General features: G+C 43.2%; 1 protein-coding gene across 11 annotated transcripts in view; it reads right to left on the reverse strand.

Annotated features, from left to right (window-relative positions):
- ADD1 (adducin 1) overlaps positions 1-13,118 on the reverse strand; it is a 54,260-nt gene extending 41,142 nt beyond the window's left edge. For 2 of the 11 annotated variants that reach the window (XM_040489103.1, XM_040489106.1), the window contains exons 1-2: positions 13,044-13,065; positions 5,064-5,280 (exon numbers count right to left, since the gene is read on the reverse strand). In XM_040489103.1, the coding sequence (XP_040345037.1) occupies positions 5,064-5,258 (195 nt within the window). In that variant the 5' untranslated portion in view covers positions 5,259-5,280; positions 13,044-13,065. Of the gene's footprint in view, positions 1-5,063; positions 5,281-11,723; positions 11,745-13,043 lie in introns of those variants that run through there. The other 9 variants (XM_040489110.1, XM_040489162.1, XM_040489135.1 and 6 more) reach the window with 6 other exon arrangements.
- Between the last annotated feature and the right edge of the window lie 11,636 nt (positions 13,119-24,754).

Consider the following 24,754-nt stretch of genomic DNA (forward strand, 5'->3'; position numbering starts at 1 on the left):
GCTGGAAAAGTAAGTGGATATTCTCATATATACTTGGAGCATAAACTGCTACATTCTTTCTAGAAAGTAATTTAAACAGTACAAAAGCTTAAATCTTTGAACATTCTATTGCTGATAATCTTTTCTAAAGAAATAATCAAGACATGTCCAAAGAATTATTCATAGGAATGTTCATTCTATCATGAATGACAGACGGGAAAACGGGTGATGTTGACATTTTAGACAGTGGATAACTGACTGAACACACTGGCCCACCTCACGACAGAATTCCCTGCACACATTCAACACAAGAGGCTGAGAAAAAGGAAAGGACATAAAATTGTTCCTGATCTACTTTTGATCGTGAAAAGGTTAGAAAGCAATGGAACCTTTTTATGTAAGAGAAAATATGTATCTAAACATAGAAAAAGACTACATTAAATACATCAAAATGTTCATTACAATGATCTTAGTGATGGAATTATTAGCAATTTTCATGTTGTACTTTGTGCTTCTCAGTATTTTCTTCAAAACAGATTTGTTTTCAAAATAGATTTTTTGAAATTACTTTTTAAAAGTTGAAAAAGGAACCCTAAAACATTTGTCCTTTATCAAATAATCCTAAATTTTTTTAAAAAATCCTAAATTAGGCAAAAGGATTAAATTGGGTGAATAGTGACTTTCATATAAAGTCACTACTGAAACAATACAGATTTATAGCTTTCCCAAACCGCAATAAAATAATTTTTATATACCCTATAAGGAAATATCTTAATAAATAACATTTAATGTGAAAATGTGAACTCACTGAATCATTATCCACCCCTGATTTTAAATACTCTGAGGGCTTCTGGATGATTTTATATTAAAATATACTAAACTTTCTTCTAGTTTTCCACTGCCTCAATGTAAAGCTGAAAAGATATATTGCCAAGGGGCAGTCTAAATAGAACTATCACTTGCAGGAAGCAAGCAACAAACAAACATACCACATTTAATGTAATGGTATAAAAGAACGTCAAGAACCAAGAGCTGCTGGAGGAGCCCCTATTTACTGTATCATGAGAAATAATGTCACAGATCGTATTCTGTGGTAGTCAAGGAAGGAGGGAAAAGCTGACAGGTGCTCTGAGTAAGAAACAGAACTAAATCCACAGAACTCTGTTATCAATGCAGAATGTAAGACACAGACAGATATGCACAGATACAGACGATGAGATACAGACAGATGCAGAGAGCCTCTACCAAACATCCCAGAGTGTGCTGGCTGGGCACAGAGGAAGCAAAAATTGCATAAAACAAGCTCCCTGCCCTCACGGGCCCTCAATCTGAAAAACCAAACAATCTATTTCCACAGTGTCCAAATCCACAGACATATGTGCAGGAAGCTCAATTCAACATACAGGTACCACATATGTACATGCACGACATCACAACTCAGCACATGTACACAGCACAACACACAGAAGTATCAGGTGCTGTTCTAGGTACTGAGATTATACACATAAAAAAAATGGTTCTTGGGGCGCCTGGGTGGCGCAGTCGGTTAAGCGTCCGACTTCAGCCAGGTCACGATCTTGCGGTCCGTGAGTTCGAGCCCCGCGTCAGGCTCTGGGCTGATGGCTCAGAGCCTGGAGCCTGTTTCCGATTCTCTGTCTCCCTCTCTCTCTGACCCTCCCCCGTTCATGCTCTGTCTCTCCCTGTCCCAAAAATAAATAAACGTTGAAAAAAAAAAAAAAAGAAAAAATGGTTCTTGCCATCAAGGAACTTAAAGCTTAGCAAATACAACACAAAAATAAGACCGCAGGGCGAGAGGCCCTTTGTGTCAATAGCATCCCAGATGACTTACACGTGCAGTAAGGAGCTGAGCTTAGCGGTGACCAGTGAGGGCCGGGAGCCACCTGTCTGGATCCCAGAATCTAGCTCCAGCCAGCAGTCACCGGCCAATGACCTTGTGTGCTTCCTTGGTGCTACATCCACACCTGACTTCTCTGCTTCCTGACCACCTCTCCTCCAATGCCCCTGTCATCCAACTCACCTCAGCCTCCCCTGTCCAAGATCATGCCCTGGACATGCTCTTTCCTAGGAACTGCGCCCCTCTTCAGTGTCAGAGCCAAGCATGGGTTCTCCAAACACCCCCCCCCCCCCAGCATCCAGCTCACCCTTTTCTTCAACGCTGTCATGACCCTAACACCTTTCTGCCATCCCTTACCTTTCCTGAGTCCTGACCTCCCTCACCCAACTTAGACCCTTGATTTAACATTATAATCATTCCCTTGCTCACACCTTCAACTCTCCACCATTTCACCCAACAAAACCCTAATCCTGGTTAAGTTCAACCCTTCACTCTTTCTATTCATGCTGCTCAAATGAGTAGAGAGGCTGGAGGGAGGGGGAAAAAAAAAAAACCCAGACCATGCTATGTTGTCTCACTATAAATTCCTGACCCTGACCTGACGTGCCCTTCACATTAACCCAGCAACAGCCCATCCCCTCACCCACTCTCTCCTCACACCCCCTGCACAATGCCCTGGGCGCATTCTCAGCAGGTGGCTCCACTTACTATTCCCTGACAAGAGAGAACCAGCCTCAAGTGTGTGCTCAAGCTCCCTGTGGCATCTGTCCAACTACCAGCATCCATGGCCATGGCAAGGCCTTTCCCACTCCCCTCACTGACTCAACTCTCCATGCTCCTAAAACCAGACACCAGCACCAGTGCGTTACTAGAAAGCAATTCTAGGCTTTCGACTTCTGTCCTCTGTTCCAGGGTCCCACACTGCATTCAGGTTGGTAACAGCCGATGCTTACTGTGCTCTAGACAACCTGTGGACGGGGGCTTGCTCAGTCCCCAGGGCCTGCACATGATGTGCTGGAAGTTTCCTTTCTGCACTCTACCCCTGGGGACTTGTACTTAGTTTCTTGCGGCTTTTACATGGGAAACTGCTCAAGCCAAAAGTCTAAATGTTTTCCTGATTCCTTTCTTTTTTCTTACCACCTCTTCCTCACCAGCCATCAGCAAGTCCTATGTATCCTACCTTCAAAATAAAACGCAAAACTTACCACCACCTCCTGCTTGGAAGACAGCTTTCTCCCTTACCCCATACTTTTTTTTTTTTTTTAATGTAGGCTCCACACCCTACGTGGCTCTTGAACTCATGGCCCTGTGATTAAGTGTCGTGAGCTCTACTGACTGAGCCTTCCAGGCACCCCTACAATTACTTTTTCTTTTTTTTTTTTTTAAATATGTGTGTGTGTGTTTAAGTTTATAATTTACTTAGAGAGAGAGAGAGAAAGAGAGAGAGAGAGAGAGAGAGAGAGAGAGAGAGAGAGAATTCCAAGCAGGCTCCACGCTATCAGCACGGAGCCTGATGTGGGGCTTGATCCCACGAACCGTGAGATCATGACCTGAGCTGAAATCGCTTAACCGACTGAGCCACCAAGGCGCCCCTGTAATACTCATTCCATACAAAACCCAGAAATAACTTCTTTAAAAACCAAATAGTGTCATTCCTGTCTGCAGCCCTCCAATGACTCTCTCCTGTACTCTGAACACAAAACAAACTCCTGATGTGAGCTTACACAGCTTTCCAGGACCTGCCCCTCCCCACCATCCAACTTCACTGCCCCCTCCCTGTTGCCTCCTGTGCTTAGACCACACTGGTGCCTTCTGACTCTCCAAGCCCACAGAGCACACCCCTGGCTATCCTAGGAATTTCATGTCAGCTGCCCCTCAAGCTGGAAGGCCGGCCCCCCCCCCCCCGCCCGCCGCCACCCCTGCATGGCCGGCTCCTTCCAGTCATTCAGACTCAGGTGAGACCTCCCTTTCTCAGAGAGACCTGTTCTAACCACCACTCAATCTAATCACCCCACTGCTTCCTGCACCACACTTCTCTTTGTTGTTTCTTGTTCACCTCCTTCGAGGGGAGTGTGAAGTCCTCTCCCTGACCTGGGTGCTCACACAGGGTGTGACACACATCAAATTTCACCAAGCTGTACACTTGAGATTTCTGTGCATCACTCTAAGTTATGCCTCAACAATAAGCAAACAGTAATAACGGCCAAACAAATAGAATCTGTTAGAATCTGAGACCTTATTTGTCCTGTTTACCGCTAACTCCTTAGGTTCCTTGAACAGCTATATGCTGCTGAGACAATCAACATTAAAAAAAATTCAATGACTACCTGCCAAATGATACCTCAAAGTATTAAGGGCATCAAACAAGATGAGAAGGATAAAAAGGAATAAAGCATATACAAGGGCAGCAGCATCAACATGAGGAAACAATAAGACAGAACTACTTTACGTGGAGACGCAAGCACAAGACGCAGAGTTGGGCGCGCTTCCCACTCTCAGTGCTGACGCAACTGAAGGGAAACCCAATCAACGATCAGGCGCAGGGTAAGGCCCAGTAAGTGCCCGGCGCTAAGCTAGGTGGTCTGGAGGAAAGGGCCCTTTTTTTTTTTTTAATTTTTTTTTTTCAACGTTTTTTATTTATTTTTGGGACAGAGAGAGACAGAGCACGAACGGGGGAGGGGCAGAGAGAGAGGGAGACACAGAATCGGAAACAGGCTCCAGGCTCTGAGCCATCAGCCCAGAGCCCGACGCGGGGCTCGAACTCACGGACCGCGAGATCGTGACCTGGCCGAAGTCGGACGCTTAACCGACTGCGCCACCCAGGCGCCCCGGAAAGGGCCCTTTTTAAAGGGTCCTGAAATAAACAGACTCTCTGGAGAAGTAGTAAGAGAGTGAAAAAGAGAAGGAAAGCACCTCCCCTCCTTGAGGACACTGAAGAGTTCTCATTTATTTTGACTGATAATGTGAACTAGACAAAATTCTTTCAAAAGCCTTGCACATACATGCGAGGCACTGATTTCCTGTGTGAAAACACATGGACCCGGACACACAAACACAGCTAAGAGCAGACGCATCGGAGGAGGAGGAGGAGGAGGAAGAGGAGGTAAAGAGGAGGAGGAGGTAGAGGAGGAGGAGGAGGAGGAAGAGGAGGAGGAGGAGGAGGAGGTAGAGGAGGAGGAGAAAGAGGAGGAGGAGGAGTGCACTGGTTCAGAGAGAAGGCTTCTCTTACGGGACTCTGCAGGATCATAGACACCCTCTTTTTCTGCTCCATCATATTGAAGTCCTGCCGAAGGTCCGGTGCCATGTTCCTCTCTCGCAAGTACTCCGGGTTGTTCTCATCCACCCTGTCGAAGTACCTCTCCTTGTGAGGCGCTGTGGTCGGGGGTGGCGAGGTCACCACCGCAGCCCGCGTGTCACCGTTCATCGTACAGTCTTTCTCGGCTCCTACAGAATCAACACACAGACAGCGTTGTGTTGGAGTCAACGTCCAATAGCATTTCACAGCCAGCAGCCAGCCTGACAAACCCAGCCTCCAGCGTGACAGGGCTGTGACCAATGGAGTCAGAGCCACGGCGCGTGAGGCTTCTTTGTCGCCTGAGGCACACGGTGGGTGCATCAGCCACCTCCCGCCCCTTCTACGAACCCAAGGCCAAGGGCGTCTGTCCTTGCCATTGTTCCTCACACACAACAGAACAATCTCACAAAGCTATTAAGTCCTCTGTCAAAGTGAAAAAGAACTCGATATTCAACTGTGACAAGACGGTTTAAGTCATGATGTTGTCCACCCAGACAGGACCTACCAACAGCAGAGTTCATTTCTGGAGAAATCTGATTTATGGTATTTTTCCAAGATTATGTCAGTACTGATTTTGCAAAGGATTTTCCAAACCCATCAATAAGAAGCTGCTCACACATCTTGATTCATGCAAATGGGAAATACTCCTCATCAACATCACCTTTTCAGCTCAAAGAACGGCAGGTCCTGAAAATGTCAATGTGCCTAATTTGTGACTAACCTAAAAGATGCCCAAATGACTCAAATTTAAAAATCTGTTATTATAGCTACTTATTTACACTTTTTAATCCCAATCTTTTTATCTGAAATGATGTTCAAATACTAAATTATACTCTTTAACTACTAAATCTCTAGACAACACCCTTTACTAATCAATTAGTTTAATTACTATTGTTCGTATAAGACACTGAATGACAGCTTCAACTACATATATGCAGTACTTACCGAGCACCTATTATGTCTAGCCATTGTGCTAGGCACAAAAATTAATCAGACACTGTCCTCACCTTGGGGAAGCTGGAGTCACAAACTGAGAGAGGAGGCACTGATCCAGAAGTCATCAGCACCGGGACAGCAGTTAAAGCTGGAGAGAAGGGGACACTGGCTAGCAGAACACAACGTGAGAACAAGGGGCAGAACCAGCACCTAGAATAGTTCCCAACATAGAGCTGTATATAAACAAAAGTTTTTGAATAAATTAAGAACAAGAAGGAAAGGAAACAGAGACAGGGTGAGAAACAGACTCAGGGGCCACAGGCAGAATTTGAATGGTGAGTGGACAACGGCTCCTCAAGCCACACGGGATAGGCAAGGTAGAGATTTCCAAGTTGATTAAGTTAGCAACTGAAACGTAATTGGTGCCCCTTCCTTACACACTACACACAAAATTCATCCCAAATGGAACACAGACATAAATGTAACAGCAAAATCTATAAAATTCCTAGAAGAAAACACAAGAGTAAATCCATGAGACATCAGGTTAGGCAAAGTTTTATGGCACTGAAAGGACAAGCAACAAAAAGAAAAAAAGAGATGGATTGGACTTCCACAAACTTAAAAATGTTTGTGCTTCAAAGGACACATAAGAAAGTAAAAAGAGAGCCCACAGAATGGTAGAAAATATTTGAAAATAATGTATCTGGGAAGAGATTTGCATCCAGAATATATAAAGAACTCTTACAATGTAATAATTAAAATAACAATTAAAAAAACTTGAGAATTATCAAGTGACCTCAGTGGATACCCCAAAGAGCACAAGAACTGAGCAGCTGAAAGGGCCTAAATTCTTGATCCACAAAATCATGAGCTATGGATAATAAGATAATTATTTTAAGCTGCAAAGTCCCAGGACAGCTTGTTACTGAAATAATGGTGCTCAGGGGAAAGAGAGGGTGTGTTCCAGACACTGGTTTTCACTTGTATGTGATCCTCTCAACTTCCCTATTTGGTTTTGTGGTTGTGTTTGTTTTTTTTTTTATTTTAAAGATTCTATTTTTTTTTAAATGACTTTTTAAATTTTTTTTCTTTTATTTTTATTTATTTATTTTTTTAATTTTTTTTCAACGTTTATTTATTTTTGGGACAGAGAGAGACAGAGCATGAACAGGGGAGGGGCAGAGAGAGAGGGAGACACAGAATCGGAAACAGGCTCCAGGCTCTGAGCCATCAGCCCAGAGCCCGACGTAAAGATTCTATTTTTAAGTCATCTCTATGCCCAACATGGGGCTTGAACTTACAGCCCCAAGATCAAGAGTCACAAGCTCCACCAACCTAGCCAGGCAGGCGCCCTTCCCTATTTGTTGACACATCACTGTTTTCCTCACTTCACAGATGAGGGAACTCAGCTACTCAACAGAGAAAGCGCAGGGCTGGGATTCAAAGTGCAGGTCATCTGCTGCAGAGCTTTTGTTCTTAACCTGTAAGCCATACTGTAAATAATGAGGATGACAGTGGGGGGGACAGAGGCAGCAGTGGGGGGGAGAAGGTCCCCAAAGGGATGAGAAGGAATGAAATCAATGGCCTGAGATGCTACATTGCTACATGTCTCGTAAGTCAGACCAATGCCACTGACTTTGGACTGCAATGTGAATAGCAAGGCTTTTTTTTTTTTTTTTTTAACATTTATTTATTTTTGAGAGACAGAGCGTGAGCGGGTAGGGGCAGAGAGAGAGAGGGAGACACAGAATCGGAAGCAGGCTCCAGGCTCCGAGCTGTCAGCACAGAGCCCAACATGGGGCGCAAACCCACGAATTATGAGATCACGACCTGAGCCGAAGTCAGACACTTAACCGACTGAGCCACCCAGGTGCCCCTGAATAGCAAGGCTTTAAAGAAAAGTTTATATAAAAAATATCTTACGGTATCAACAGCCAAAGAAGGATTGGGAAAAAACTTTTTTTTTTTTTAATAGAGATCAATTTAAATATTGTTCTTCTGAAACCTAAAGATAGGACAGAAATAATATATGCTTAAAGTGACACATTTCAAGGACTCAAAGACAAGGTATAAAAACAATCAGGGACTAAAAGTCAACACAGAATAAATAAACCCAGGACCTGAATGTAGTCTTTAAAACTTATTCTTCTCTAAACATATCCCATAAAATTTTAGTTTAATCTGTTTACTTTAACCTAGTTTGTTCTAAAATAATGATGCAAAGAATAAAATAATGGTTCTCTAATGTTTCTTCATTAGATGTAAATGAAGCTGAACATTCTGAGCCAATGAAACAAAGGTTCTATATCAAGGATAAAAGAGAGAGGAAGAAGAAGAATATGCAGTATTGTTACTTCTCTATTACTGAGTCCCAATTGGAAGACATTTTCACCAATTAATAAGGACACAGGCAACATTTTAGAGGCAACCATCGCTGGTTCTTGGTTCCCAGAGCTGACTCACAGAATCTCTGAAACACTTGTTAAAGATAAGGCAGAGATTGCTCTCTTTTTATTACAAATTGCCATGTGAATGGGATAAGACGCAGAGGGCAGACTAGATACGCATGTGTTCCTTTCCTTCAATAAGGAAGTTCTATAGATTTAAATCAAAACCAAAGTATATATATTCTGAGCCTACTAATCAAGAATAAACAAAATTCCACTTTTAAAGCACAAAGCTATATTTAGTTTTTGTCAATTGTGCACTCAAGTTTCATGAGCTTAGTTTTTAGGAGCATGTTAAGACAGCAAATTTTTCTAGGAAGATCTCTAAAACTAAGTTATTACTTAATCCAAATTTTTAAAAAAGAAATGGGGAAATACAGATGCAAAAAAATTTCTGGCAACCTTAGAGTATTTTAAAATAATTTAAAAGGTAGTAACAAGCTCACTAGTTGTTAATGTCTAACAGTACATGAATGGTCATAACATAAATATTAAAATCTGCTCAATACAGTATTACGAAATTATAGATTCTTTGGCATAGCATACATAAGAGATTATACCATATAAGTGAAAAACTATAATTTTTCTATTCTATTCTATAATATTATCAATACTGTAATTATGATTACACAGACAAGATGACACAGTATCACATGAGCTGTACTAAAGCTGAATAAATTGATAAAAGACAAGAATGGATCAGCATTTCTCCATCTCAATATTCTACAAAGGTGCTCTAATTTTACCTGTGTAAAAATGTTAAGATTTCACTAAATTTAGTATGTTGATACTTAAAATCACCGAAATCTCTGGGAACAATCCATTCAAATACACAAATGCACTCAACAGAACCCAAAGGTCTAGATGAGCCTTGACTACCAAGCTTGGCTTGCCCACGTGACATCTCGCACCCACCCCCTGCCCATGTCACTCCTGGACACACACTCCTGGACACGCAACTACCTCCTAATTAGTTTCTCCACTTCCTGTCTCCCAATAATCCCCACACCAACCCATTCCCCCAGCGAAACCAAGGAGTTTAAACATGTCTGATCATAGCACTCACTCTCCTGCTTAAAACCTGATGGCTAACAATAGGTCTTTAGCTGAATCCTGATCTAAATCTAAAAATGACATATGAAACAATAAGACGTCTGAACATCAACCAGTCTTGGATGGCATGAAGAAATTATTGTTAAAATTTTTAGGTATGATCTTATTATGGTTATATTAGCTATATAAGACACACACACAGAAATACTTATGATGAAATAACATGGTATCTGGAATTCGCCTAAAGCTTCTCTGGGGGTGGGAGGGAGGAAGAGTAAGGCTTACACAAAACCGGTAAGACTGGCCATGAGCCGGTAACTGTCGAAGCTGGATGAAGGATAAAGCAGGATTCACTATATATTCTGTATGGTCCGAAAGGCTCCATAATTTTCCTTCCTCTTAGAATAAAGCACGTCTCAAAACCCCTTACATAAGCTGGTCCCTGCCTGCCTTCAGATGAACACATTTCAGCAAGTTCTTTCACACGGATATCACTGATACTGGGATGAAAAGACATTTTAAGATTAACACCCCTTGTCTAATGTCCCATAAGACACCACTCTGCCTCATACATTATTTACTGATATGGAAATGACAAAGTATGCCCTGGAATATTTTTTCTTACCAAAGGTATTCTAGCCCAGAATGATCCATCTTGATATATAACTAAACCTTAGATCAGAAACCAGACAGATTTTTGCTTCTCTAAAATAGCTATGAGATCGTTCTAAAGCTTGTGGGCAGATTCAGTTACTTCTTGGCATCTCCCTTCCGGCGCAGATATTTTGCTAATGGCTACCTAGTCTGACCATTCACTGAATTTATCTCTGAATCCCTAAAGGCAGAACACTCAAACCAAAGGCTGAAACAAGAAGGTGGCCATTAACAAAATTCTCGGGATAAAGCGTGTGCTAGAAGGTCACGTCAGTTCCTAATTATTCTTAAAACATTTCTCAGGAACCATGACTGCCAGGTGATAATGAACTTCTCCATGGAAAATAAACCAGGAGGTATCAAAAATGCTCATGTGGTGATAAAAGTGGTACTTTCTGCAGGTGTCCCTGGCCATCTGACACCTAACTCCAGACAGCCTTTGGAACTGTCAACAGGAGAACAAGAAAAGAAGTGACCTCTGCAGTATCTCCCTTTATTTCTGTTATCTCCTAGTGCTTAACAGATCTCCACTGCAGCTACTTTCCCCATTATGTGTGAGGCACCAGAGATAAAAAGTTAGAAAATGAGTAGATGAGAGACAAATAAATGTAATCAAACACTCTTGGTGCCATGACAGAAACCTACTTAAGTATCAGCGAGGGAGAAGTGCCCAACGGTGGGAGGTAAAAAGAGCGGCGACGGTGTTAGGGGTGGAACTGTATCCCCGCAAAATTCATTGTTTTTTCATTTTTTTTGGAAATTAGGGTCACTGTAGATGTAATTAGGTAAGACGAGGTCACAGTGAAATAGTATGGATCCCTAATTCAATATGACTGGTATCCTTATAAAAAGAGGACATTTAGATACAGACTCGAATATAGGAAGAACGCCGTGTGAGGAAGGTAGGGGTCAGCTGAGGTGACGCATCTACAAGCCAAGGAACAGCAAAGACTGCCAGAAAGTCACCAGCAGCTAGTGGAAAAGCCTGGAGCAGATTCATCTTCATGGCCTCAGAAGGAACCAACCCTACCGACACCTTGATCTTGCATTTTTGGCCTCCAGAACTGAGACACAATGAATTTCTGTTGTTTGAGTCACCCAGGCAATGGTACTTTGTGACGGCAGCCCCAAGAAACCGATACAGAGGGCTGTCTGGAAGGCTTCACAGAAGAGATGCATTTAGAGTTAAGGAGTTGCTTCCAGGAGGCTCGGGGCAGGTAGCAGTCACCTGGTGAACGGGTATCTACTGAGCTTTAAAGACAGCAGCAGAGACAGCACAGTGAGCGAGCGGTCAACCACCCCCGCTCTCACGCGTCATGCCTGGCACCCCGCAGGAAGGTGCTGAAGGAGCCTTTAGTGACCTACCTGAACTGTTCTCTCTTCCAAACCTTCCAGCCCCACTCACTGTCAGGATCCAACTCAAATATATCCTGCTCTGTGAAGTGTTCCCAAGCCTCTGAGCTTGGCACTTGGCCTCCAGGGCTCCAAGGAACTTTACACTCACCTCTGTTCGGCCACTTTCAAACAGGACCAAATTATCTGTATGAGTGCTTGCTCCATCACCAGTCTGTGGCCCATAAAGAACAGAGACACTCAATCTCTATTCACTTTTGTAAACAAGCCCTGGGAGAGTGTTTCGCATACAGTAGGGACTCAAGAGAGACCCTGTTTGTTCTTGCAGTAGAGTATCTGCTGCAAGAGACACCCTAACTTCTCGGGAAGGGCTCTGTGAGGTTTGTGCCCTGAATGAAACTGCATCATCAGGACACACTCAATGGAACAGGTGGCAGAATCGCCCCCCAACAAAACAAGAACAAAACACGTAGCTGTGAGAAGTGACGGAGATGTGAATCTGATTGAGAACCATTTCACAGCGTTTACACATATCAAGTCATCACACTGTACACTTTAAATATATCACAGTTTTGAGGGGCACCTGGGTGGCTCAGTCAGTTAAGCGTCCAACTCTTGACTTCAGCTCAGGTCATGATCTCGAGGTTCATGAGTTTGATCCCCCACGTCAGGGGGCGCTGACAGTGCGGAGCCTGCTTGGGATTCTCCCTCTCCCTCTGTCTCTCTGCCCTCCCCAACTTGTGTGCACTCTCTCACTCTCTCAAAAAAAAAAAAAAACTTTAAAAAATAAATGTATTACAATGTTGTCAATTATATTTCAATAAATCCATAGGGGAAAAAAGCTTTAAAAAAATGTGTAGTCTTTGCTGGAAAAAGTGACAGCATTTTTTTTTTAAGTTTATTTATTTATTTTGAAAGAGAGAGAGAGAGAGAGAGAGAGAGATCGAGCAGGGGGAGGGGCAGAGAGAGAGGGAAAGAGAGAGAGAATCCCAAGCAGGCTCTGCATTGTCAGCACAGAGCCTAACTCAAGGCTCAAACTCATGAACCAAGAGGCTGTGACCTGAGCTGAAACCGGGAGCCGGTTGCTTAACCAACTGAGCCACCCAGGCACCCCCAAAGAGTGACAAGCTTTTAAACAGGAGGAGCGGACACTGATGGCTAAGCTCAGACAAAGGGCTGGGACAGTGCTGCATGGATAGTCCACACCCTGTCCAGCGCCTGGGCTGGGAAAGCAGAAGAGACACAAAAACCATGGCCAAAAATTCATGATAAGTTCTTAGAAACCTACAAGTCTGGAAGGGGTGCTATGCCAGTCAAAAGAGGAGTCCCTAATACCGACTGGCAGGAGGGAGTCCAACATTGGAGCCCTCTCCCAAATCAAACAGAACACAACCAGAATCAGTTAGAAGCCCTCACTGCTCACAGTACCAGCCTCTTTCTCCACCTCCCCTCGAGGGCAAACACCCACCTTCTGTGTAAGATTCTTCTTCACAGGTTCAGGCTGAGTGTCCTGCCCTGCTTGGGGCCTCAAAGCTAAGTACAAGCCTTTAATTACTCTGATCGGATCATTTCTATTCCTGTGTCTCCGGATGTTCCCTTGCCGATGAAACTGCTCCAAAGTCCCCTTTAAAATAATCGCTGCTTACTATTTGGTTAAGTGCTGATTTAAAACTCAGTTGTATACGAATTAACTCATGTTTTCCCACAGATAAGATAACTGAGGCACAAAGCAGTGAGCAGCCAATACGAGGGGTAGCATCTGAACTCCAGCTGCCTGGCTCCAAAGCGCCTGCTCCTAACACCACCACACACTAACCTCCCCACCCATATGTTGTCCCAGCACAGATCCAATTAGAAAAGAAAGAAAAAATAAAAAGTCAAACTGAATCAAAACATTGCTTCCCAGCCTTGTGGCCCACACTTATGCTCCTTTTAATCAAGAAATTATAACCTGGGTGGGTCCTCTTATGTCCTCTCTCCCTTAGGATGAATGGTTAATTAACAAGTCCCCAGCCTAAATCTTCCACAGTTTAGTTTTTGCATTCAGTCATATACCTGCTGTTGTTCTTTTAACTGTTTTTTTTAAAAGGTTTCTCTCTTTTTTAATGTTTATTCATTTGCAGGGGGGGGGGGAGAGCTAGCAGGGAAGAGGGGCAGAGAATCTTAAGCAGGCCCCATGCTCAGCACGGAGCTCGACGAGGGGCTCAATCCCACCACTGTGAGATCATGATCTGCCAAAATCAAGAGTCAGACGCTTAACCGACTGAGCCGCCCGGGCACCCCTAACTACAGTTTTTTAATCAACCCTATGGTGTACTATCACAGAGTCGAGTTGCTTGTTTAAGGGTGCATAGCCATAAATGGAAAAGCAAGAATTTGGAAATAAGACTACAGTTTGGAGCCTGTCCACATGTGCTGACGACAGGACCCTCCAGTCCAGGGGTTAGTGCAAGGCGGTGGACAAGCCCCTGGGTCAGACCCCAGTGGTCAGTCCCACTACTTCCACTGCAGAACTTCAACAAGGACCAAGTCTTCATCCATAAAGTAGAAAGATCTCCCTAACGTAATGAATCAAATGAGATAATGCAGCCTAGAGCACCTTGGGGGAAAAAATGAGAAAATGCTACAGAGAAATAATTACCATTTCTAGGACTCTCGAACTCCACACCTAATTGCTCTCAATCCAGCTGAGGAGAATACAACTAGGAAATGCAAGGGACGTAGGAGAGAGCCCAGCGCAGGAACTTTATGGCAGCGTGCCAAAGGCCCCTGCAGAGCACCAAGCTCCCACCCAGCTCTGTCCACTTAACAACCCATTTGCAGGTGGAAAACGGACTCTGAGTTTCAAGTTCCTGAGGCCTCAAGATGAATAAAGGGCCAAGTCAGGCCACGGACCCAAGACCACTCGCTCCAAACGCCAAGCTCATCCCTCAACTGCTGTACAAGAAGTCGAAAGTGGAACACTGGCCAAGAGCAGGAAAGCAGGGCACTCTCTCCCCACCATTTAGCACAGAACAGACCTGAAGATCGGTTAAGTGCATGGACGGTGAAGAAATACAAAGTCATCCTCCATTGCTGATTTCACAAAATTTCCTTTCGTCCAGAAAAATTATAAAGTGACATCCAGCACTTTCAGATGGCACATGAGCTCATATTGATCAGTTTACTCTCAAACAAGGGCTTTTCTTTTTTTTTTAAGATTCTATTTTTTGAGTAATCTCTATCCCCAACATGGGGCTCAAACTCAGAACCCCAAGATCAAGAGTTGTAAGTTCCACCCACTGAGCCAGCTAGGCGCCCCAAACAAATGTTTTTCAAGAAAAAATTCCACATGGCATGCCTGGGTGGCTCAGTGGGTTGAGCTTCCGACTTTGGCTCAGGTCATGATCTCACAGTCCGTGGGTTCGAGCCCCGCATCAGGCTCTGTGCTGACAGCTCAGAGTCTGGAGCCTGCTTCGGATTCTGTGTCTCCCTCCCTGTTCCTCCCCTGCTCACACTCTGTCTCTCAAAAATAAACAAATGTTTAAAATTTTTTAATTAAAAAAAAAAGAAAGAAAGAAAAGAAAAAAAGTTCCACAAAGGAAACTGCAATTCAGATTTCAAGAGAGGAATCTGGGAGAAAAAACTTTACATATGGTACCTCACAATTCAACAAATAACCCCCACTCCACGGGACAGTCTCCATTGCCATTACTCTACTGATCCACACATTCTAAGCCACATGCCCTGAACCACCATATATAATCAAGGGCATAACTCAACTTCATCCTCCGATAGTGCCAACGACTGTCTCTATTTTTGCTCCTTCACGATCCCATTACTGTCCTTCAATTACTATTTTTAGTTTTCACTATATTTTTACTGAAGCAATGGACTCTTCCAAAATTTACTGTTTTACTGAAACAAGACTCTTCCTGGATTTCATTCTATGACAGTGGCTTACAAAGTAAGGGTCTGAGCTGGGTTTCTGTTTCTTTTTCTGGGGGGAGGGAGAAGGTGAGGGAGTCTGGCAGGGTCATACAGAAGATTAAAAATACTGACCACAGGGGCACCTGGGTGGCGCAGCCGGTTAAGCGTCCGACTTCAGCCAGGTCACGATCTCGCGGTCCGTGAGTTCGAGCCCCGCGTCAGGCTCTGGGCTGATGGCTCAGAGCCTCGAGCCTGTTTCCGATTCTGTGTCTCCCTTTCTCTCTGCCCCTCCCCCATTCATGCTCTGTCTCTCTCTGTCCCAAAAATAAATAAACGTTGAAAAAAAAAATTAAAAAAAAAAAAATACTGACCACAAAAACAGTGTTTTCAGAATGTAATGGTCAGTCACTAAATGTTCCTATTTGTGAAGTAACTGGTTCCTGTGGAAGACAAATGCTAAACAGAAGCTTTGAAGAGAGTCAACCAGGGCTAAAAGACGGAGGGCACGTTGCCAAGTGCACTAAGAAATGCATATTCCACACACGCAAAGGTCGAGCTGCAGGCTCCTTCATTAACTCTGGGACTTCTGAAAACAGGGCCAGGTTTTTCTCTTTGGAGCTGGTCAGGAAGTACTTAAAATCACAAGCATAAGCCTAAGTAAAATTCTGCCAAAAGTATATTCTCTGAAAAGTAACTATGCCTGCTGACGGAGAACGAAAACCCTTTTATGCTATACTTATGAGCACACAAGTTTTTTGATGGTCTAGTTCTCACAAAAATAAGGATATACTGTCAGGTGCAAAAAGCAAAATACAAAGAATGATATATGTGTGGTGGCTTTTCATGAGGGAGAGGAGGGGTAAGAAAAATACCTGTACTCGCTTGTATTTGCATAAAGAAATGAAAGAAGAATATACAAGAAACTTAAAATGGTGGTTTTCTTGTGAGAAGTGAGAAGGATCTGGATAGATGGAGGACAGAGATGGCCAGGAGAGTCTTTACTGTTCATATATATATAGAGATAGATAGATAGATATAGATAGATTTTTTTTTTTTTTGAAGTGTAATTTATAGGGGCATCTGGATGGCTCAGTCAGTTAAGCGTCTGACTTCGGCTCAGGTCATGATCTCATGGTTTGTGGGTTCGAGCCCCACATCAGGCTCTGTGCTGACAGCTCGGGGCCTGGAGCCTGCTTCGGATTCTGTGTCTCCCTCTCTGCCCACCCTCCCCCACCTTGCACTCTATCTCTTGCTTTCAAAAATAAACATTTAAAATAATTTTTTTGATAAAGTATAATTTATTAAAAAAAAGAAAAATTTTAAGACTTAACACCATGAAGAACATAAATAATAAGCATCACTGAAGGTATAAAATGAACAGAATACACAGTACATTGTATTTCCAGCAGCATGATACCAAACATTTGTTTACAGCTTATAGTTTAATATATATTGTTAGATGTTTTAGTAGGGTGGCCCTTTCCTGATTTTACAGGTGATAAAATGTAGGTGCTAAGAGACTGTCTCATCCTAAGTAGAGACTGCAAGAGTTGATAATGTAGAAGGTTAAACGAGCCCCTCCCAGTCTCTCCTCCAAAATGATTCTGTTCATATCAGAATCATTTATAACCCAATACTTCTTTACATCAGTAGTGGCTGATTAAAACGGGAGTATTTATTTAAACCCACATTGGCTCTAGTTTGCAGCCATGACTTCCATCTTGCCCAAAGCACTGGAGTTCCTGCCCTACAAGTACCAAAGGTCACTTCCTTCTCTAAGGAAGCAAATAAAATGCTCTTCAGTGTTAGAGAATGACAGGCAAGGCTTAGCGCTAAAGAACAGGCCACTAATCGCACTGGCCTTGAAGTCTGTAGCTATTATGGGACATGGTCCAGCTTGCTAATGGGGAGAGACAGACCAGGCTTTATGAATTTTCATGGTCTAACAGCATCTCACCCTGCTGTCTGGGGCACAGGAGGTCATCCTTAAGTGTGTTAACCTGAGGAGTTAGTAGGCAGCACAGCAGACATGAGGAACTTACAGCCTTTCTGACTCAATGTTGTAAAGGTCTCTGCAGTAGACCCCTTAACTCTGACCCCTTTGTTTTATAAAATTTTTTTTGGTTTATTCATTTTTGAGAGACAGAGGGAAACCGAGCATGAATGGGGGGAGGGGCAGAGAGACAGAGGGAGACACAGAATCTGAAGCAGGCTCCAGGCTCCGAGCTGTCAGCACAGAGCCCGACGCGGGGCTCAAACTCACGAACCGTGAGATCATGACCTGACCTCAGTCAACCAATTGAGCCACCCAGGTGCCCCTGACCCCTTCATTTTAAAAGCAGGAAACCTGAGGATCAGAAAAGTAGAAGACTCGGCACACAGGGAATCACTGGCAGAGAGCAGCAGCCTAGTGTATGTCTAGAGTCAATCAAGGCCAAGTGAGAGTTACGAATTGTGTAATCCTGAACAAGCTGCTTTAACTTCTCTCTGGGACTCAGTTTCCTCATCTATAAACTGGATGTGGTGATGGAAACCTTGAGGGATATTGTAAGAATCCGAAATGCTGTCTGGAAAGCATTTAGCAGTGTTTGGCAGACAGGGCACGCACATTAACAAGCAGCTATGATTACTGGACTCACCTGGGACACACATGTACAGACATAATTTATTTCTCATTATCACTATCACTATGTTAACATCCAAAAACCTCTGAAGTCTTTAAAAATTCTGGATGATATCTGAAAGGGGAAATTACGAAAAGCCTTAATAACTATAAACCAAAAAGAGGTCAAAACCAAATTCAGACAAAAGAAAATTATGCCTCAAACTGCATACCTTCATCAGTTTTTACTTTTCAAAATGGTGCCATTTCAATAGACAAGACATTACTGCAGTGGAGGGGACAATCCCAACTTGAAAAGCCTCTGCACTTAGCCCGCAGACAGAAGTGACAGACTCTGGCAGAGGGGCCAGGCAGTTGGCACGATGAGTGAGTAAGTGGCATGGTGCATTCGAAGGGGAGAAGTGCTACGGGAGGGGGCCAAGAGGACAAGGAGGTGGGGAGCAGGTCCAACATTAAGGAGGAGGGCGGAAGAGGACTCTGGAGAAGGTGACATCACCCTCACCATAATGGTGAGGGCATCCAGACACTCCAGGCACAGGGATAGCCAGAGCCAAGGCCAGGAATGAGGACCGGCATTTGCCTGGGGATAAAACAAAGTCTGTTTCTCATCATTTTCTTTAAGCATTAAAATATTTCATTTACATTCTGGTAAATAAGCAAACAAAGACACGAAAAGGTCCACTCAACCTTAACTTGTCCCAAACAGGACTCTTAATCTTCCCCTAGTCTTGTCTCCCTGCTTCTACCCTCAAACTCCTGTAACTTGTTCTTCATAAAAATATAATCAAACCATGTCCTGCCCCTGCTTAATGCCCACCAATGGCTTCCCACAGCCCCTGGAATAAAATCTGAAATCCTGACCAGAGCCGGCAGGGACCCTCCAAGGTTGGCCCCTAGCCATCTCTCTGCCGTGATGTCCCAGATACGTTAGCCTCTCTTCTGTCCACAAACACACCCAACCCCTTCCTGCCTGACAGCTTTACACTTACCTTCTCTCTGCCCACAACAAACTTATTCCAGCTTCGCTGAGTGTCTTACTCCTTATTTTAGGAGCAAGTTTTGGGTCAAATTTCACCTATAAATTTTGAGATTAGTTTCCCTGCCCACCCTAGAGTAGCCCCTACTCCCACCTCTCTCAAATCACCCTGGGTTTTCTTTGCCTTCAATGCACTCATCACCACTTTCAGAGCACAGACTCTGGAGCCAGACTGCTTGAGTTCAAATTCCAGCTCAGCCACTTACCGACTCTGTATGCTTGGGAAAATTTCTTAACTTCTTCGGCCTCATTTCCCACATGTGAAATAATAAGGCTTAACAACAGTACCACCTCAATGCATGTAAAATGCTTGGAAACAAGTATCTGACACATAGGAAGTATTCAAATGTTCGTTATTAGTATCACTGTCAGAAATTAGTATTCCTATCTCGCTATTAGAATATAAACCCAATAGGGCAAGAGGCTCATCTGTACCGTTTACTCCTGTATTACAGACTCACACTTTATACACATAAATATAGGGGGAGAGACAGACAGACAGACATGTCCAATCTAACATTCTGGACTGGTAATGCTAATATAAGCATTTGGATGCTAGAGCATCTGACTGTAAGAAAAGCCATCACCTTGCTTCATTTAATCACAACTGACATATGACTCAAGAGACTATGGGGACGCAAGCAGCTAACTAAACAGGCTCCAAATCTCCGCCTGCCACTCACAAGGACAGCAAGTGGACAATCTGTATATCAAATTGGGTTTTGTGTTTTGAGGTGCCTGGGTTTTACATTTCCAAGAATTGCATCAATTCCCAAAGTCGGTATACAAAGCAAGGCCAGGAGCCCTATGTGTCTCTAGCTGACTAGATTTGAAGATTCAAGCAAGTGTAACTCCCAGAGGCCGGAAAATAAGAAAGAATTCCAGACTTCACAACTAAGTGTGCGTGGTAATACAGTGAGGCTCATAAACACTGCATAAGATCCAGCCGAGCAAGATAGGAGGCACAGGTTGGCCAGACACGTGTAAGTATAGAAAATTCTATACAGATGTGATGAGGAAGAAAAAACCCACTCTGCAACCTAGTTAAACACATTAGGAAGGACCGTCTAACAACACTAGCATGAGAACGTTTCCCCCAAAAAGTACATTAATCGGTATCAGGGGGAAGAGTTTAATAGTTACAGAGGAGTAGGATGGAGAAGTATTTAGTCATAAAAATGATCTTAAGAGCAGTATGTAAGACACGGGCAACACTTCAAGTTATTCAAACGGCGTGCACAAAATATCACTGCAGCTGTGACAAGTACACAACAGTGACAGAGGCCAACATGGCTAGACAGAGGCTCTGTCATCCACTCCTTCACTCCACAACCCCTAGTATCTGTTGGCTGAAATAAGAACAGGCTGTTTGCTCGGCTAGCTCTGTGTGATCCCACAGCTCTGTTCTCCACCTGGAATCTGCCTGGAATCAATATTCTAAGGGAGGCAGTATATGGTAAGAAAGACTGTGAGTGGACAACCCTCAGGTCCCACAACTGTGGCGAGGACAGCGACGCTTAATGGGAAGAAGGGAGGACTGTCGCCAGGGTTCAAACTCCAGCCCCGATACTACTAAGAGGGTATCCTGGGCAAGCTCACTATTTGTATCTCAGTTTTTTTATGGTTAGAAGGGGGTCAATAATAATATCCACCTCGCACAACTGTTGAGTGAACATGACATGCTCAACACGATGTCTGTTTGATGCAGTCCCGTGCACCTGCCAGTGTAATCATGACAGCTGGTGCCTGAAAACACCGACCCTCGGTCACAGACGGCATCATTGTTCATATCGCACCCACCAAGCCAGATCCAGACTTTCAGAGGAATGAATACCAGAGGAACTCCCTAAAGTTACTGAGTAGACAGATGTGGCTATTAAACAGAAAGATCTAGTTAACTGAATATTTTGATTAATAAAATTGCCGGTTTTCAAAACCCTCAAATATAATAAAACATACTTAATACTAATAAATACTGAACAAATCAACCTTTGGTAGTTAAAATTCTCTAGAATCATTTATGTATGTAAATGAATGTCAACAGCTCTCAAATATAAACCCCTTATTTTAAAAAGTACTAAATATGTTGGGATTGAAGGAAACCCTGTAATCTTTGCATACCCCTTTGGGTTAAAAATGAAAACAAAATGGCTAAAAACAAGAACTATTTAATATCTGTATATGCATAGGTGCTTTTATTTTTTTTTTTTAACGTTTATTTATTTTTGAGACAGAGAGAGACAGAGCATGAACAGGGGAGAGGCAGAGAGAGAGGGAGACACAGAATCGGAAACAGGCTCCAGGCTCTGAGCCATCAGCCCAGAGCCCGACGCGGGGCTCGAACTCACGGACCGCGAGATCGTGACCTGAGCTGAAGTCGGACGCTTAACCGACTGTGCCACCCAGGCGCCCCTGCATAGGTGCTTTTAAAACCTTAAAATCATGGGCACCTGGCTGGCTCGGTTGGTAGGGCACATCCGTGACTCTTGATCTCAGGGTTGTGAGTTCAAGCCCCACGATGGGTGTGGAGCCTACTTTAATGAATGAATGAATGAAACCTTAAAATCATGTGGCTATTGATTAAAATTTTAGAAATGAAACCTTTTTAATTCAAGGGAAAAAACAACTTGGAGGACAGTCGAAAAGAGTCACATTCTGGAAACCACTTACTGTTGATTTTACCCAGACATGTTAAGTGGCCATTGGAACTGTAGAAGAAATGCAAGATACAGGGTGAACATTAATAGTATATCCCCACAGGAGATCCTGTTTAAGCCCAGCAGAAGCCAATTGCTCTTTTCAAAGGAGAAAACAAAGTTTATCCCTTTCATTCATCCCATTTCATTTAATACCTGAATAATACTAGCACTTTTAACCTAAACAACCCAGCTTTGAAATGAGCAAATAATTCATTCTTTCCCAAGTATTTTATACTGTGTCTAGGAAAATCTTGAGCCTTGGTTTCACAGCCTGTTCTTCTTGTGGTTATATAAAATAGAAACAACCCACCAAAGTGTTCAGATCCAAGCTTCAAATGAATAGCAATGTTCTGTTTACTTAGGGGAGGCAATTCTATTCAGGTCCCAAAAGCATGGCATACTATACTTCAAAATTATTTCCACACAACAGTTCAGAACCCTTCTGAAAAACTACAGCCTATTTTAACAAGCCAGTAAAAATGCAAGGCACTCTTGGGGCACCTAGATGGCTCAGTCGGTTAAGTGTCCGACTTCAGCTCAGGTCATGGTCTCTCAGTTTATGAGTTTGAGCCCCACATCAGGCTCTGAGCTGTTGGCACAAGCAGCTGTTTGTGCCAACAGCTCAGAGCCTGGAGCCTGCTTCGGATGCTTCTCCCTCTTTCTCTGCTCCTCCCCTACTCACGCTCTCTCACAAACAAATAAACATTAAAATTTTTTTTAAATGCAAAGTACTCTCAAAATAATTGTAACATGGCAAATAAAATAAACATCCCAGAGGGGTGCCTGGGTGGTTCAGTTGGTTAAATGTCCGGCTTCGGTTCAGGTCATGATCTCGCAGTTCACCTCGGAGCTCTGTGCTGACAGCTCGGAGCCTGGAGCCTGCTTTGGAATCTGTGACTCCCTCTTTCTCTGTCCCTCTCTCATTCACACTATGTCTCTGTCTCTCAAAAAGTAAATAAATGTTTAAAAAAAAAAAGTTTTTTTATTTTTAATTTTTTTTAATATATGAAATTTATTGTCAAATTGGTTCCCATACAACACCCAGTGCTCATCCCAAAAGATGCCCTCTTCAATACCCACCACCTACCCTCCCCTCCCTCCCACCCCCCATCAACCCTCAGTTTGTTCTCCATTTTTAAGAGACTCTTATGCTTTGTCTCTCTCCCACTCTAACCTCTTTTAAAAAAAAGGTTTTTAAATAAACATCCCAGGGGCGCCTGGGTGGCGCAGTCGGTTAAGCATCCAACTTCAGCCAGGTCATGATCTCGCGGTCCGTGAGTTCGAGCCCCGCGTCAGGCTCTGGGCTGACGGCTCGGAGCCTGGAGCCTGTTTCCGATTCTGTGTCTCCCTCTCTCTCTGCCCCTCCCCCGTTCATGCTCTGTCTCTCTCTGTTCCAAAAATAAATAAACGTTGAAAAAAAAAAATTAAAAAAAAAAAAATAAACATCCCAGAAAATGTGACCCCTTCAAAAACTGCTAGTTTTTGGGGTGGGAGCTCAAATGCAGTTGCCAAATGAAATAGCAGAAAACTGTGTCTCTAAAACAACTGCTTGAAGGGTAAACCTGACAATGGAAAGTGTACAGTAAAAGAAACCCCCAAATGGGTTAGGATTAAACATAAAGTTTTACTTCCAGGGGCGCCTGGGTGGCTCAGTCGGTTAAGCGTCCGACCTCAGCTCAGGTCATGATCTCACAGTTTGTGGGTTCAAGCCCCGCGCCGGGCTCTGTGCTGACAGCTGGGAGCCTGGAGCCTGCTTCAGGTTCTGTGTCTCTTTCTCTCCCTGCCCCTCCCCAACTTGTGCTCTGTCTCTCTTGTCTCTCAAAAATAAATAAAAATGTTAAAAAAAAAAATTTTTTTTTTTTAAGTTTTACTTCCTTTTTGACTCACAGACTCTGAAAAGGAAACAGAGGGATCACTGAGATTTCCCCGCTCCGGTAGATTGTAGATCGGAAGTGGCTGCTTTGTCATTCCTCTGACCTCTACCTGAGGATGAATGTCTTCCCTGTGTTTGTTTACGTCTCCAATTTCCCACAGGGTCTATTAATTTCTTTGTCCACCTACCTCTCAACTCCTGATGTAGTTACTCCTACAAATTAAAAAAAAAACCAAAAACAGTATACCTACTGACTTTTTGTCATATTTGATTCCCCAGACTATTACTTTCTATAATTTTATTTTTCAATGAATATTTTAATATTTTGTATACTGAGGTCTGCAAACTTCTCCCTCTGAACTCTTCTCTTTAAGAGACACTCCTCATTCCTTCACAGACGCAAGTCCCACAAATGTTCCGAGACAGTTTTCAGGAATCATCTCTGATAAACATGCTATCGTGCTTTCCCCACAGTCTCTATAATTATAAACATGTGTCCTTAATCCATCTGGACTTTATTTTCATGAATGATGTTTTCCAGTTATCTCATCGCCGATAATCGCCTCTCCACAGAGACACATGAGTGTGGTTCCCTCCCGACAGGGCCAGGGACACACTGGCGAGCTCTGGGGCAACAGCACCCCACCGCTTCCTCCCATCTACACCACCTGACCTGCACCTCAGTGGCCTCATCTATAAGGAAATACCCTCAAGTCACATGTCCCAAGGTTGTTGGGGCAATTAGAAACAATAAATGTAAAATATCTAGCACAATGTCTGACACAGTGGATACCCGATAAATAGGAACTATTTTAATTATCTAGTTTCTAATGGGAATACAAAAGTAATATGCCAAAAAATTCACTTCGGAACTTCAAGAACATCAGGTTTAACCAACTAAATGTTAAAACACATTATTTTAATTAAAAGTTAATTCTATTATAAACTCATCTTATTTTATCTTTTTATATTTTAACTAAAAAACTACCGTATTCTATCTGTATCAACACACAGTAGCACTAATTAATTGAGATTTCTCACT

This window comes from Herpailurus yagouaroundi, unplaced genomic scaffold (assembly GCF_014898765.1).
Source record: "Herpailurus yagouaroundi ecotype Mexico unplaced genomic scaffold, PumYag 28, whole genome shotgun sequence".
Classification (NCBI taxonomy): domain Eukaryota; kingdom Metazoa; phylum Chordata; class Mammalia; order Carnivora; family Felidae; genus Herpailurus; species Herpailurus yagouaroundi.